At 35.7% G+C, this 16165-nt stretch overlaps 1 protein-coding gene across 26 annotated transcripts in view; it reads right to left on the minus strand.

The window, feature by feature from the left end:
* Positions 1-16165, minus strand: part of Sox6 (SRY (sex determining region Y)-box 6) — a 566848-nt gene that overhangs the window by 79446 nt on the left and 471237 nt on the right. For 23 of the 26 annotated variants that reach the window (XM_013511918.1, XM_013511927.1, XM_013511917.1 and 20 more), the window contains 2 exons: positions 7376-7525; positions 1594-1777 (listed from right to left, as the gene is read on the minus strand). In XM_013511918.1, coding sequence (XP_013367372.1) covers positions 1594-1777; positions 7376-7525 — 334 coding nt within the window. The remainder of the gene's footprint in view (positions 1-1593; positions 1778-7375; positions 7526-16165) is intronic. The other 3 variants (XM_005380357.2, XM_013511926.1, XM_013511914.1) reach the window with 1 other exon arrangement.

The following is a 16165-nucleotide window of genomic DNA, read 5'->3' on the forward strand; positions in this document are numbered from 1 at the left end:
TCCCATAAGGGCAGGCAAGGCCGGACACATAGTCATCGTTGTCTCTCAAGATCCGCAGTAAAGAAATGCTTTCCAAACAAAATATAGAACTGAGTTATAGGAGAGCCATTGCAAGGTTTAGTCTATTATTTATCTTTCTGTTGGCTTCTTTCTGTCATCTCACCACACCTAAAACCAGAGCCCAGGTATATTCTTCATATTCACATGCTGGAAATGATTCACATCTCTCTTCTACATGGACACCACTGACTTGGAGTAAAAACCTCTGGGTCTCTGAATGAGACATCCTGACACACAACAGGCTGCTGTGTAGATCCTACTGTCCCAAAGTCCAGTGAGGAAGATTTACATCTCTCTATCAAAAGATTCCACTTAGACTCAGGTCAATGTTGCAAATAACCCAACTGTGAGTTTATAAAGAGGACTGCGTTATATATAACCCTGATTCCAGTCATGTTTGGGCTAATTAATAGCTATGGGCTGTAGGCAAATCATTCTATCAGTAAGAACCAAAATTTACTTCACCTGTACAGGGAGCATAATAATAAAATATCCAGCCCATAAAATTATTATGAGAAATCAAATGAGATAAAGTAAGCAAAAATGTTTTTAAACTATAAATGGCTCACACATCATTCTGTCTATCATAGCAAGAATCCCAGGGTTCAATAATACAAGGAAGGTAATATAGTGAAGCAATGCTAGATGGTAAAGGAATCCCTTTGAATCTCTTTTTCATTTGGAAAAATAAAGAGTACAGTAACAATATTAATACTTTTTGACACTCTCTTGCTAATAAGTGCTTTCATATTTACAGTTTGTTCCTTGTATATATGTAAATGTGTTGATATTTATTTACCCTAATCTTTTAAAATTAAATGCATTCGAGGTGCTAAACTCTGTGCTAGGCACTTTATATGCATTTCTTCTTTTAATTCTCATGACAGCTTACAAACTAGATAATATTATTCCCTTTTCAGAGATTAGAAAACTGAATTCAAAAATATTCCAGAACTTTCCCAGGGTCCCACAGCTGGTTGGTGAAGGTTCTCAATCCCAACCTGTCTCATGCCAAAATCCATGGTTTTCCTCTCATACTTTTTATACAGAGAGATAAATACCTCTAGAGAACCTGGAAGTAAATTTCAAAGAAATTTTAATTAATTAATTAATTTAGCACCAGGGATTGAACTCAAGGCCTAGTGCACGCTAGGCAGGAACTCTATCACTGAGCTATATCCCCAGCCCTGAAATTTTACACTTTTGATAAGCAGCGTGAAGGCCAGGTCCCAAGGTCCTCAGAGACATATTGCAGGGGCAAAGTACTGACTAAATACAGAAATTCCTAAGTCTGTGATTTGCTCAATTTAACCCATGACCATTTAAAAATCTCATCCCAGGATCTATACTGAGACATTTCCCAAAAGTTCTAATCACCCAGCACACTAAGGGAAGATATGTTTAACAAGAAAAGATATGAGCATCATCTTTTACAAAGAAGCACACTGGTGACAAGATCAGTCATCTCTGAACAGGTTTGCTTTCTTTCACCTAATTCATAAGTCTCTTCCTGGTGTTGATGTTTCCAGTTACCTAGAGAGGATCCTCTTCCCAAGCTTCCTCCAATGGGGCTGGGGATGCCGCTTTTGTTTGGCAGGTTGACAGGGCTGGTTTTGCTGGCTGGGAAGAGGCTCTGGGTGGGAGACGTTGGGGACTTCACGGGCTCCGCTGTCTTGGGTCGGGATGAGAGATTCAGCGGCTGTGCTGCTGCTTCATCCTGCAAGAGTTTAACATAAATAATTATTAAAAAAAGACAAATGAAGCACATTATCACTTAGTAAGCCACAGTTATTTTACACCTCAGAGACAATGCCACATTCTCCTACAATAATAACAAAAGAAGCTAATTATCTACCTCCTTGAAGATTCATCGCAAGGAAACCTCATTAATTTCCCTGTGTTATGCTTCTATTTACATTAACTGTGTAGTTGGATCATTCTTTTTGCCAAATTAAAATCTGAATTAGCTCACATTACAGCTTAATTTCCTAATGTGTTTTCAGGGATCTAAATTAACCTAGGGCATTTACAAAGAATTATTTAAAATTTCAGTTGCTCTGTAGTGCTTTTGTTATTCTCTCTGAAAAGTTCCAGTAGCTATAAATAGTCTCTGCAGCTAATTTTTTAATATATATTTTAAATCAAACAATTGCAAGTACTTAAAAATGGAAACATGGAAAGCCTACTTCTGATTTCCTGAGCCCCTGCCCAGAGAGCCGCACACCACACCATGGCTTCTATGTGGCTTTCTGGTGTGGGCGCTTTTTGTGGTCTACACTCTGATCTCTATTCATGTTTAAAATTCATTTTTATAGACAACAGCACATATTGCAATTATGTTTTACATGCTATGCTATATGCAATTTATTTTTCATGTCTAAAGTGATGTCTTGTTACAGCCTATGCTACATACACTTACAGAATGTCTGTTTTAAGATGCATATCCCTCTGCACTGAATACAGTATTTAGATATCTAGTTTGTAGTTAGTTCAGCCAGGAACTTGAATGCTAAGCTCCTTGCCTCATATTGTCTCATTCATCCTCTCATAAAATACCTGTCACAATACTTCTATCATTGTAGAAGTTTGGCTGTAATATGAGCATATTTATTTAAACATTTACTTTTAAGATCTGCATTACTGTGTTCTAAAATAAAATCATCAGCAAATGTTAACTCCTGTTTTGCTTCTGAGAAGACACAGAGAACTTGCATTTCATGTCATTATTTAAAATATGCAATAGAGTTTGGTAACAGACTATTATTCTCTCCCTTGGTAAACATGTGATCTCCCTGCATCTCTATTTTGTCATCTGTGAAAAGAGGACCACATATTAAATGACATTTAAGGTCTCCTCCAGTACAAATATAATTGATGAAAGATGAACAAAACGAGATGCCAGAAAGTATTATTTGAGAAGGAGCATTGGAAAAATAATAAAAACACCATGAGCATAGAACTGATTACATATCATGCCCTGTGCAAGGCGTTTGCATATCTATTAGCTCATTCAGCCATCAATAACTCCATGAAACTGGGCAGTATTATTTTAAATTTATAAATGAAAAAATGAAAGCCAAAAAGATAAAAATCACTTCTTCAAGGTCATATATGGAAGCCAGGCATGGTCATGCACCTCTGTAATCCCAGCACTCAGGAGGCTGAGGCACGAGGATCCTTGAGAGTTCAAGGCCAGCCTGAACTGCATTTTGAAACCCCGCTCAAAAATACCAAAAAAAAGGTCATATATGGAAGAAATAATTCAAATTCTAATTTACTGGACTCCAAATCTCAGATCCCTTTTCTGCCAAACTACCAGAGAAAATGAGTCACTTATGTGATAATGTAGTTACACCTTAGGTTTTTGTTAATGTTGGGTTGCTTTATTTTGTGTTCGTCTTGTAGGGAACAGGCAACCTGTCACATCTATGTTGCAGTGTACTTACATCTATATTTAAAAATAGGACATGTTCTTAAGAAATATGGTTATATCCATTATGAATGTCAAAATTTTCTGATTTGCTTAATTGCAGTTTACTTCCTTTTGCCCTTACCTCAGGAAATATTTATGCTACTTAGTTTCTTTCTGCATATCTAAATAATAATGATGTACAATCTAGGTATCTGGTTAATTTTCTCCAGTTGTCTTTCATTTGGAGTTCACTGAGCTTCAGAAATATCTGAGTTTAGACTTTTCATTAAATTTGCAAGAAATAATTTTGTGTTCCTTTCTCCTATTTCTGGGGGCTCCAGTGCATAGATTAGGACATTTGATGTTCCCCAATACTGACCATTCTTTTTTTCTGGTTCATTTTGGATAGCTTTATTGTGTCTTCAAGTTCACTGATTTTTTCCTGCCATGTCTAACCTTTAGCTAATCCCACAAGGGTATTTTTCATCTCAAACACTATATTATTTATCATCCCTAGACAATTTGTCTTTTCTTATCATATTCATTTCTCTTCTATCATCTTGAACATATGGAATCTTTTTCAGCTTTAAATATGCTCTGATGTATTATTTGTTTTCATTATTCAATGATTGCCACTTCTATCAACAATGTCACTGGGCATGGACATCATCTACCAACTCCCAGAGTGAATCCATTTTCAATATGGCATCCTGGCTTTTGGTCCTGCCTTAGTCTGACAGAGAGGGTTGAGCAGGAGAGTAGGAATAATAAAAATAGCCATAGGCAAAAAATGCGCAGATTCCCACTACTCTCACACTTAAGAAGCACAAGTGTTTTCGTATATATGCCTTTGGTCAATTCCCAGAGTGCTGAAATGATTGTTTTTGCCAGTCTTCTCCAGTTTTACATGTTTTTGATGCAGTAAATTTTCCCAGCTCTTCAACTGGGTTTAGTTGAAGGGCTTCTATAATAGTTGTTTTTAACATCTTATCTATTAATTCTATCATTGGTATCATTGTGGGGCCGGGTTGAAATTGGTTGGTTTTTACCTTCATTATTCATATTTTCCTTTTCTTTTGCAACCCTGGCAATTATCGAACACATGCTATACATCGTGGCTTTTACAATGTCGGATTCTAGTTTATGCATTTCTGTAGATATTCGTCAAATTTATTTTCAGACACAGAACCATGTGTTCTTCCGAGGTATGATTTTCAGTTACGTAAAGTAGGTGGAGGACATTTAAGCCCGCTATAAGGTAATATCCTTCCCAAGACTCTACTTGATGCCCTATGTGTCACGTGATCTTCAAACACTGGCTAATGGAAATGCAGTGGTTCTTATGAGCCATGTAGTTATCTTGCCTGCTACATTCTGGTATTGCTCCCTGGCTTCAGTTAGTTTTTTTCACATCAATGTGCTAATCAGTACCCAGCCTACAGGGACTCTTCTGCAAACTTTAGCATTCTGTTGTGTGTGGCTCTCTCTTCTGTGGTACCCCATCTCACATAGTCTACCTGTGTCAGTGTCCTTAAACTCTGATCTGCTCTCTACTCAGGAAGCCTGGCAAGCTGCCTGTGAAGCTCCATAGAAACTCCCTGTAGACAGTAAGCTGGATCAAGCCTAGCCCTTCTCTGTTTCTCTTCTCCCAGGGATCACTGATCTGTACTTCTGTTATAAATATCTGAAACCCATTATATCTGGTTGACAATGGAAATATTTAGTGAGGCTCTTTCTCAGCATGCAAGTAGATAATTAGATATTTGAACTCCAACCACTAAAACTACCACACCACCTCCTTTATTACCATCACGAGTATTGTCATTACCACCAACATTTAGGAAACACTCATATGCTAGAGAACATATTGTGTCAGGTAAGACCCATGATAATATTAACTACTGTTGTAGAGAGGAGAAAACCAAGGCCAGAAGAAATCAACTTGCTCAAGGTTATATAGCTAGTAAAAGTGGTGGAACAGGTATTTGAAATATTCTGACTTCATTACCGATTGCTACAGTAGATTAAAAAGTCTGAGGAAAAGAAAGCACATAAGACCATTTATGTTTTTGTTACATTCAGCAAACTTTTTCCTCTGTAATGTGTGGATTTAAAGTAAGCAATTATGTTATATAGAGGAAAAGCAATGGCTATAGAGAGAAATATGAGAGATTTTAGTGAACCTAATTCTTCCAATTAGCAAACTACGAGATTATTTTCAGAAGTACTTTGATAATAGGAGCTATTTAAAATTCTAAAACATTAGGTTTATGTGTTCATTTATATATTTTTACCCTCATTTACCATAAACAATCAAGTATGAGAAATGTTTCCTTTGTCATTAAGATAAAATATAGCCAAGTTAAATTACATAGAGAACTCCCTAAGAATTTGCATGTGGCCAAACGAGTAATAAAATTCAGTTGGCCCACAAAGATGAAATGGTAAAAGCAAATACACACTAGAATTTAACCAGGGAACATTTCACTCATCCAGTAAAGGCTTGGTTTGGTGCAGTTCCAGTTGGCTAACTTACATATGAAATGATTTTTTCATGTTAAAATATTTAATACTAAATAGTTCAAGTCGTTGACGTTTGATACTCTCTAACAACTGTGGTTAAACGAAGTATCTTGGTTTCAGCAAGAGTGTTCTGATTCTTAATCACAAGCATACACTTTTGGAATGCAAAATAGCCTGTTTCCATAAGTACCACTATTTTATGAAATATAAATTGCCTATTGTCATATTTCAGTATCTCTAACAACAAAACATAAATAAATGTTCATCTATTTTATTGGAGCCTCTAAAAGAATAAGTGGCACTAAATTGGTTGCAGAGGGGGGACCCCTGGTAGACTGTTTTAACAATGTTTACTTTTTTGATCTTTGATTTTTATGAACCCATTTTTTTCCAGACTTTCTGAAATCTCAGAATTGCTACCTCCAATTTTTGAGAAGTAGGACAAGTCCAGTGACTGTATAGTATACCATGCTGAACTTGGTTGGTGTCAGCTGTTTGCCTTGTGCAGATTTAATAATTACAAAAGTCCTCCAAATGCGATACTTTTGCCACATCGAAATAAAGCACCTGTAGTTAGCATACAAGTCCAAGTAGGTAGCTCAATTGTATAAAACAACTGTTTCTCAGAACTATTTGAATTCAATATATAAAGCAAATGCCACCATAAAAACAAACCAACACCATCTATAGGTACCAGCTGCAGCATAAAGTTGGAGTGGCTCATCAATTTCCCTCTATTGCTAAGTACTTCCTGAATGCCCAGTTTCAAGACATAGAAAATCAGTAGGGGAAATGCATCTTTAAATGTCCCCACTATAACCTGGAAAAGCTTATTCATCCTATGATCATTATATGGCATCAAAGGCATGATGAGGTAATGATACCATTCATTTCTCAGAGCTGCCATTTATATGAGGCCTTTATCAACAAACTGTATAAAGCCCAGAATTCAATTCTTTTTTTAATCCCATTTTAAATCTAAGAATTCAAGATCCTCCATCTGTAGTACTATGCATGGTTCCCACCTATTTAAGGAACATGGAGAAAAATGTCACAAGTCTATGATAAAGACTGGCAATAAAACCACGGCCATTTATGCCAATGAACATTAAAAAATAAAAGCCAGAATCCAAAGGGGGAAATTTTGTGAGAAGTGAGTTTGCAGATTTAGGTAAAGATCTCACAATATGGCACTATTGTTATCTAAAGGAAAACACCTGTTTCTCAATGCTCAATCATGAATGTACTAGAAAGAAGAGCATTTGGGGGATCCTTTATGTTGCTGTGGTTCCTGCCGCTTATTCCCAGCATAGCCTGGTTCACTACCTTTCTTATGAAGCTGTTTTCCAAACTGTTTCCACAATCCTGAAAAGCAAATACCTTAACTTGAGTTACAGGGCTGGTCCCTCTCTTTTCATTTTTTATCCCAGTAGGTGAGACTGCCCCTGCTGTGTTTGGAGGCTGTGGAGTTGATGGCATCTTTGCTCCAGGTGACACCTGCATGTTGGCCAGCTGAGCGGCATAGAGCTGCTGCAAAACAGGGAAGACAAACATTGATCTCTTTAAATGCAGCAGAAACAGTTTCGAAAAGAAGAAAGAAAAGCACTTACCGTATTGTTAGGTAACTATTTTTCTGAGAGTCTTGTAGTTACTATTATTTTTTTAAAAAGGAAAACAAAGATAACAACAACAACAACAACAAAAAAAAAAAAACCCAAAACTGAACTAATACAATAGAGAGAAAGAAAGAAAGAGCCTTGGTGTGGGAGTCATGGTTCTATTCCTGTGTCTTTCAGCAATTAATGTTACAGCCCTGGAGAAAGGATTTGATCTCTCTAGAACTCAGTGTCCTTAATTGTAAAAAAGGAATTTGATTAAGTCATCTCTAAGATTCTAGTGCCTAAATTCTCTGTATAAAGTTCTTTAAATATCTGGTTATAACCACTCATGCAATTTTATTATTCCTAGCTAAGGAATGAACCTGAACTTTCTTATAGATCCTTGAAAGAACTACACCATTCCTAGTCAGCACACAGTGAGCTTGCCTGGGACTCTGACCCTTCTAGATGATGCCTGTTGCCTTCCAGAGGCCCAATGGTCACTCTTTCCTTGGGGTCCTATTTCTAGACAGCATATAAATACTATAATCTTCAACAGAATATTGCCAGATTTACAGCAATAAAAACAACAAGTCGAATTTCGTTTTACCAGTACAGGAGCTGCCCACTTGATTCTCAACTTGAATGAAGTAACAAAGAGCTTCCTTCACACATCTGGTTTTTCCATTTCCTACCTATGATGTTTTCCTGTCTGCTAGTAAACCATTTGCTTGTTTGTTTGTTTGAGCACATCCTCCAGGAGATACCTGAGAAAGGTGTAGGTGAGGTTAATTTTTTAGAAACTAATATTTCTAGAGATATTAATGTTATATTCCTTCCACTTGATTATAATTTGACTGGTACAGAATTTTAATTTGAAAACAACTGTCCTTCAGAATCCCAAAGACAATAATATATTACCTTCCTGTTTTTATTGCTAAAGAAGTTGGATGTTATTCTGATTCTTGCTCCTGTGTATGGAATCTACGCTCTCCCCCCAAAAGCCTTAGGATCTTCCCTTTATACCATATATTTTGAAATTTCACTATGGGGTCCACCCACGTATGGCTTTTATATCTATGTTCTGGAAATGCAGTCAGTCCTTTGAATCTGTAAACTTGTGTCTTTCAAAGTGAGAAACTTTTCTGGTATTTTTCATTAATAAATCTCTGTTTTCTTTCTGAAACTCATACTACATAAATGTTAGGCTTCCTCACTGACAGTCTCTTTTTCTCATTTTTAATTTGTGTGGACCAATCTTTGACCTTTTGTCACACTTCATGATATATTTTTTCAACCTTGTCTTCCAATACTTCTATGAAAATTTCTGCTATTACACCTCTATTACACTTTTGGTCTCTGCTTCTTTTTATAGCATCCTGTTTCTATTCTGTTGGGTGTTAATAGTAAGTCTGGGATTTGTTTTTGTTTTCTATTCTCTGCATTATTGTCTTTTGTCTCTGTCAAGTTCTTTCCCTGGTGTTCATAGACCTTTTATTCATCTTTGAGAGTGACAAACTCAAAAGTTTACTGGAAAGTCTGAGTGTAGGGTTAGATTTATTGACTGATAAAAATGCAGATAGTTAAATTTTTCTTTGGGTAATCCCACACATCATTATCTATAGGTCATTTCTCTTATACTGACACATTTTCTTAGAGAGTTATCTTCAGGTTCTCTCCTTGGTCACAAGATAGGCATGTATGCCATCATTAGGTGAGCCAAGAATGGGAGGTCTCACTGGCCGGCCTACTGTGTAGCCTCCTTGTTTGCAAAATAGCATAATTCTTCAGTATGCTTGAGGATCCCAAGAACAACAACAACAAAAACTCTCACGTTCAACTTTTCTAGGGAAAAACCTTCCAGTCTGCTGGCAGATTATGGGGTGATTGGGAGGAAGGGGTGGTAGATACCAGGTTAAATAAGGATACGGAGGGAATCAAATTTATACTTATTTTCAACCATTCATGTTGTCTACAATAAATTTTTTACCCTTGTCCTCAGTAACTGATGCCATCAGTTCCTAAGCATTTCAAAGATTGTGCTCACAGATGAGCTTGATTTTCCTTTTCTTGGCTTTACATTCTTAAAACTTAGGTGTCAGCTTTTTTTCCCCTGCTATAATACTTATAAGTCATCTATCCATTTCTTGTATCCCAAAATATTCCAAAAACTTTCTTGACCTTTCTTCCTATTTCTACTTGAAGGTTTACACCTAAAACCCTTAATTATTGCTATATTAGGATTTGCATAAATTTAGCAATAAATGAATGTGTTACGTTATGCTTAAGTCAGATGCACCAATGCTTGAAAACTTCATTCAAATATTTTCTTTTCCTTTTATAATGAAGATTAAGCCACTACCTTGATAGTCAAATTTCTATCATAATAAATAAAAAGCTTCTTAGTTTAACTATAGAGAAAATATCTTAAACTCTGCCATATTAGGGGAGGGGGGGAAACAGGTGGTTTGTTATAATTTCCAACATTGCTATCATTCAAATGGACAAATAAAAAATTACAGTAATCAAAAACAGACCTTTCAGCTCATGTAATTAAATGAAAGTTTAATAAAGAATAATTTGCAAGAGCCAGATGTGCTTATGTTAAGATTGTTGCTTTCTTTGGAATAATTTTTCTAATACAATGAGCCTCTAAAGAAATTAAACTTTCATAATTGTGTATGCAATGACCCAGTGGGAAGAAGAATGCACAAGTACTAGAGTCAAACTGCTAGAACTTAGGCAAAGACAGGCTGCCGTTTTGATTTCCTCTTCATTTTAGTGTGTCCTTTTAAAATTTAGCCAATTGTCTTCCAAAGGGGAGTAGGTGAAGCTTCCATAAAATGTCTGCTTGGGTTTAGCTAGCAAAGAAAAGTTCCATGGTGTAGGTATTTCATAGAGTTGGCTAAGAGTTGAAAATATAGTGGCTACATAATAGCTGGTATCATAACCAATATATCCCACTTAAAGCTAACATACAAAACATGTCATCCTTCTTATATGTTTAACATTTCATAATTTGAAGAATCATTAAAAAACTTAAGAGACAGAGTCCTTGGACATCATTTATGCCTTCATTTTTTTCTCTGTAATTCAAAAAGGAAGCCCATTTATTTTATTGAATCTTGAGTTGTTTAGGGAGTTTGAACTAGTGAAAAAAGAAAAGTCTTTGAAACAAATCTATCTTTAAAAAGCTGACTCAATTTAGTGAACCTTCAGAATGAACAATATAGTCACTATTTAGAAATAGAGAAATGTTAATTTCTCTAAACCTCTTATAACCATTTATTTTATACTTTTTTCTAAAATGTTGTACATAATAAAGGCAAAACCCGACAAGTCCCAGGAGTCATCAGAGCTGGTTTTCACGAGTTGTGATTACTGATATAGGAGAGGCAGAAGGAGTGTAGCCACATTCCATGAAACTTACAGATCTGGGTAAACTGAACAGTAAGATAACATGTAGGATTTGGTAAAATGAGGCTTGAAATAAAAAAATTAGAAAATGAAGTACAATGAAAAGATAGAAGGTACTCATGAAAATTAAAACAATTCTAACAAAACATTATTTTGGTGATAAATAATATCGTTAGATTGAAGCTTTAGATTCAGTTTGGATAGTAAGAATGTCATTCATTGAATAGGCATTTATTTACAAAACAGTTTTACAGCTCACCTTCTAAGCTAACACCAATTGAATGCGTTCTATGTGCAAGGCTTTGTGTTAGGAGCTGAGGAAGATTCAAAGTCTTGGACCAAGGATATAGCCCTGGAGGAGATGTAAAATATAGATCCTTAACACTTGACTTATCCCTTTCTTGCGGTGCTTATCAATGTTTTTACCCAGTGTTTAGCTATGCACACACATCTTACTATGCTTGACAGACAGTAAGCTTATTAAAGACGTGATTGATGTAATTATTTTTGAATGTCCAGCGCCAATAATGGTGCCTTGCAAATAATATACCCCCAATCAATCTTTTCTAAATTAACATACTATATAGAATGACGGCACATTAGGGAAGAGAGTGTCTACAGGTAAGGCAACTGAAGGGGTATATGATTATATTTATTATTTGTGTGATGAATAATTCCATGGTGTTTAGTTTAAAAAATAAAAGGAAAATAAATTCAATTCCAGTTAGATTATTTTTTGGGGAGGAAATGATTATTTGAAGTGATTTGATAAAATATTTAATCGATAGCTGCTCAGTATACACTAGCTTCATTAACTTGTTTTAAACTTTTTAAATTAAAGTTATACCTTTTGAGCAATAGCTAAGGTATAATAGTAATTTTTCTCCATCTAGCTCCTAAGAAATTTAAGCTTCTCTAAATGCTTCAGCTGTTTTTGAAAGAATATAAAAATACTAATTATTCTAACATTATAACTTTAGTGAGGAAATCCCTTTGCTGACTAAGGTTTAGGAAGGAAAAAGGTTAAGCTCTGATTAACTGTTACATAAGGGTTAGCAAAGTGTCATTCCACACAGGATTCTCATATCATAATTCATAATTGTAATGGTCATAACAAATATTCATTTCTAAATACAGTTGAGGTATAAGAGATCAACAACATAGTACAGTTTATAACAGAACTAGCAAAAGTCTCAAAAAATCTAAATTTTTATAAAGATTGCTTTTTAAATACCTATTTTTCCATTTCAGTTTCGAAAAGTATTCGGTGATTGGGATATTGAATCATTTCCTTACCTAAGATATGTAAGAGATATGTGGTACATACAGGCACGGTTAAACCTAGCTAAATATTCTTTGCAAAATTATTCATTTTATATGAACACTTTGAGAAATGCTTTTACTTTATGGCTAAAAATGTTCTGTCTTCTTTAGTGGGTGTTTAACTAAGTAGATACCATTAAAAATTTGATAGGGAGAAGAAGGATATACTGACAACATGAAAATAAAAGATCTTCATACATTATTTAAGCTAGTTTGACCTCCTCATTCTACTGATGATGGTGAGCAAAAGTAGATTTCTCAAGATCATATAATTAGTAGTGGAACTAGAAGTACTTTCTAGCTCTCACTCCAATAACAGAGTATCATTTAAAGTCCAAATAAATATATAATAAACCTTTACATCTTTCAAGCACATTTTCAGCATTGATTAATTGGTTCACTAACATGTCTATTAAATATTTAATCTTTATTAAATATTTGTTAATTAGACTTTATGCTAAATTCTGGTGGTACATCAAAAATCAGCCCAGAAATGGTGCTTGTTTTAAAGGGGCTAACAAGAGAAACAGGTATTAAATGCTTAGACAATAACTATGAAATTATGGTTAGTGTAACTGCTGAGAAAGCAAAGTACATAATGTTGAAAGATCATCAAATACAGGTAATTAATGTAGTCTGGAGGATCAGAAAGTAACATTTTATTTAAAACCCACCTAAGTGAAAAGATTGATAAAAGAAAAGTTCCAGAAAGAAGAAACACCAACTATCATGACTCTGAGGAAGAAAAGAGAGGCAAATTTTTGAGGAACTTAAACAAGACTAATATGGCAGGAGTGCTGAGTACAAGTAGAAAGGTGAGGGCAAAGGCTGAGGTTGGGATGGAGAGGTAGGCTTTCATAGGCTATCAGCAAAAATGCCATAAACTAGGTGGCTAGGAAACAACAGAAATTTAGCTTTTTACAGTTCTGGAGGTTGGCATATTCAAGATCAAAGCACTGGAAGAGCCAGGGTCTGGTGAGGTCCTACTTTCTCAGAGATGGTAATCTTCTCTCTGGTCTACATGGTGGTACAAGGGCTAAGGGCTCTCTCTTGGGCCTCTTTTGTAAATTGATCTAGTTTATGAAGACTCTACACCCATGAAAAATCATCTCATGGTGGCCCACATCCTAATACTCTCACCGTTAGGAGTAAGAATTCAACACATGATTTGGTAAATGTTCAATTTTTTTTTAGTTAATTACAATAAAAGACACATTGCCAACAGTGCCCCTCAAAACACCCCCTCCCCCTGAACCCACTTATCCCATCATGCATGTTACTTTCTGAAGCAGTTCTGGAAGTCCTCTTTCATGAGTGTCTTCAGTAACACTGTCATGGCTTCCCTGATACCCTGAATTACTTAAAAATGCTTATCTTTTACAGTCATTTTTACTTTGGGCAAGAGCCAGAAATCACACAGTACCAGATCCGTGAATAAGGTAAAGGAGGACACATTGTAATGATTTTACAAGCCTGCCTTTCACTAGATCACACTCTACAGTAGCATTCACTATGTTTTTGATCATATATCATACTTCATCAAGCCAGTCACAGAAAAGCACTTCCAAAACTGCTTCAGAAAATGTTAAGAACAAGTCTTTTTGAAGCAATGGGGAATATTTTGAGGGGGATTAATGACAATATGCCTTTTACTGTTATAAGTTTTTAAAAATTTAAGCATTCACTGCATATTTTAATTACATCTCATATGCACTTCTAACAGTGTTTCCAGGAGTTCTGTTTACTAACAGCAGCCTTAACAATCAGCCATTCTTCTCCGGTACCGGGAACCGAACTCACGACCTTGCGCTTGCCAGTCAGGCGCTTTTGCCGCTGAGCTAAATCCCCAGCCCCAATCAGCCATTCTTGCATCTAGACTCTAGTAACATTTTAATAACTATCCCTACTTAGATTCAACACAAAGCAGTAGGTTTCACCAAAAAACTCAGCCTTATGGGGAAATTCTTAAGTTTCTGCCAGGACACCACTGGTCTATGTATTGTGCTGGAGTCTTGTTACACTACTGTTGTATTTGGGAAGAGAATGACTTATCCCAAAACAGCCAAACTGATGTCAAGTTGTACCAGGTGGTGTCATAATGTATCTATATTTATCATAATGTGAAAATACATTTTATGCTTTTTTCTGATAAAACAATGCAAGATCTCCAACAGAGAATGCCATAGAGAAAAGGTACCAGGTTTTTTCCTTCATAATCATAGTTTTCACATAACTACACAGCCAGTCATCCAGTCATCAGCCTCATTCATTCACGAATTCAATAAATAAATATGGAATACTAAGTCAGGCACTGCTGTAAGTATTTTAATTAATTACTGTAGTTACAGAAGATAGGAATAATTATTCACTTTAGAATCAGTCTCACTTGTAAGCCCATGTTGTTTCTGCCTTTAAAGAATTTTAAATAAACTACACAGTAAATCACAATGAAACCTATTTCCTTGTCCTAGCTACTAGACAAGGTTTATTGTCCAAAGAGAGATTCTAATATGATTCCGCTACTTTGAACTCTCAAATACCAAACTGTATTTCCAGATGTCCTGCACCCGCTCTTTGAGAAATGGCTTTTCATAATCCTCAAATGAAGAAAATGGTGTTACCACCGGCTATTGGGAAGGAGTAATGGTCACAGTTTTGCTCTTGACAACTCTCTTCTCCAATCAAGCTTTAAGTCACAGTAGAAGACATCTTTAAAAATCTTAATTTAGTGGTGTGACAGGGTAAAAAGAATTATATGCAAAGTACGGACAGAAATAAGAAAACTGACAGAATACACAGTGACAGGATTTGAACTGAAACTAGTTATTATGCTCCAGTATATGGAAACTAACAGTACAAAAGCAGGCACAACTTTACATGACAAATGCTTTTTTAGGTAGATTATTGCATATTTTTAACTTTCAATTAGCAAGAGAATTAAAAAGTACCCTGTCAGGATCTGGCCCAGAGAGAAAAAGAAATAAAATTCTCCCTCTAATTTTTTTTTTTTTTGGTTTTACTCCGGTACCGGGAACCGAACTCACAACCTTGCACTTGCCAAGCAGGTGCTTTTGCCACTGAGCTAAATTCCCAGCCCCTCTCCCTCTAATATTAACTGCCTGATGGTGAAGATGAACAAAGGAACAGAAGGAAAAATATTTAACAAAAACATATTCAACTGGTGCTGCTAAAAGGTAACCACCTTTACCTTGCACTTACTACCATTTACTGTAGTTCTACCTAACATTTGAGAACCCTAGATCTAGATCAGCTACCCAGGTTAACATCCACAATCCTTACCATAAACTAACGGGCACTAGTAAAATCAGAGGTAACCATTATAGTAGGGAGACATCCTTCAGGAAATGCCATTATTTGCTTGATTGATAGGATCACCAGGCCTCAAACTCAGCTTAAATCTTCAGGGATACCTTGGGTTTTGCTACCATTTCAAAAAAATGCTGATGACCACTCCTTTGCCTTCAAAGTAAGATATGTGGACAAGTTCAGCTGTGAGAAGGTAGCAACAGAGACGGGTAATTAAGCAACCTAATTTAGTTCTTGTTTAGCACAGAAAAGCAAGCATTTTAGTTAACAAGGTATTATAGACTGAAAGAGGGGTAGGGCAAGAGAGCTTTAAAATAATTATCTGAAAGAGTTTACAAACACTTCTCATAAACTGTCAATTTCATCTTGCCTCTAGTATTCTTGGAAATGCTATCAGTTCTGCCTACACCTTTCTCTTAGTTTACTTTCCCTTAAACTCTCTCCAATAGAGACAGTCTTTCTTCATTTCTGATTTCCTGACACAAAGCATGAGAGTTCATCACAT

Source organism: Chinchilla lanigera, unplaced genomic scaffold (genome assembly GCF_000276665.1).
Source record: "Chinchilla lanigera isolate Chin_1 unplaced genomic scaffold, ChiLan1.0 scaffold00013, whole genome shotgun sequence".
NCBI classification, from domain to species: domain Eukaryota; kingdom Metazoa; phylum Chordata; class Mammalia; order Rodentia; family Chinchillidae; genus Chinchilla; species Chinchilla lanigera.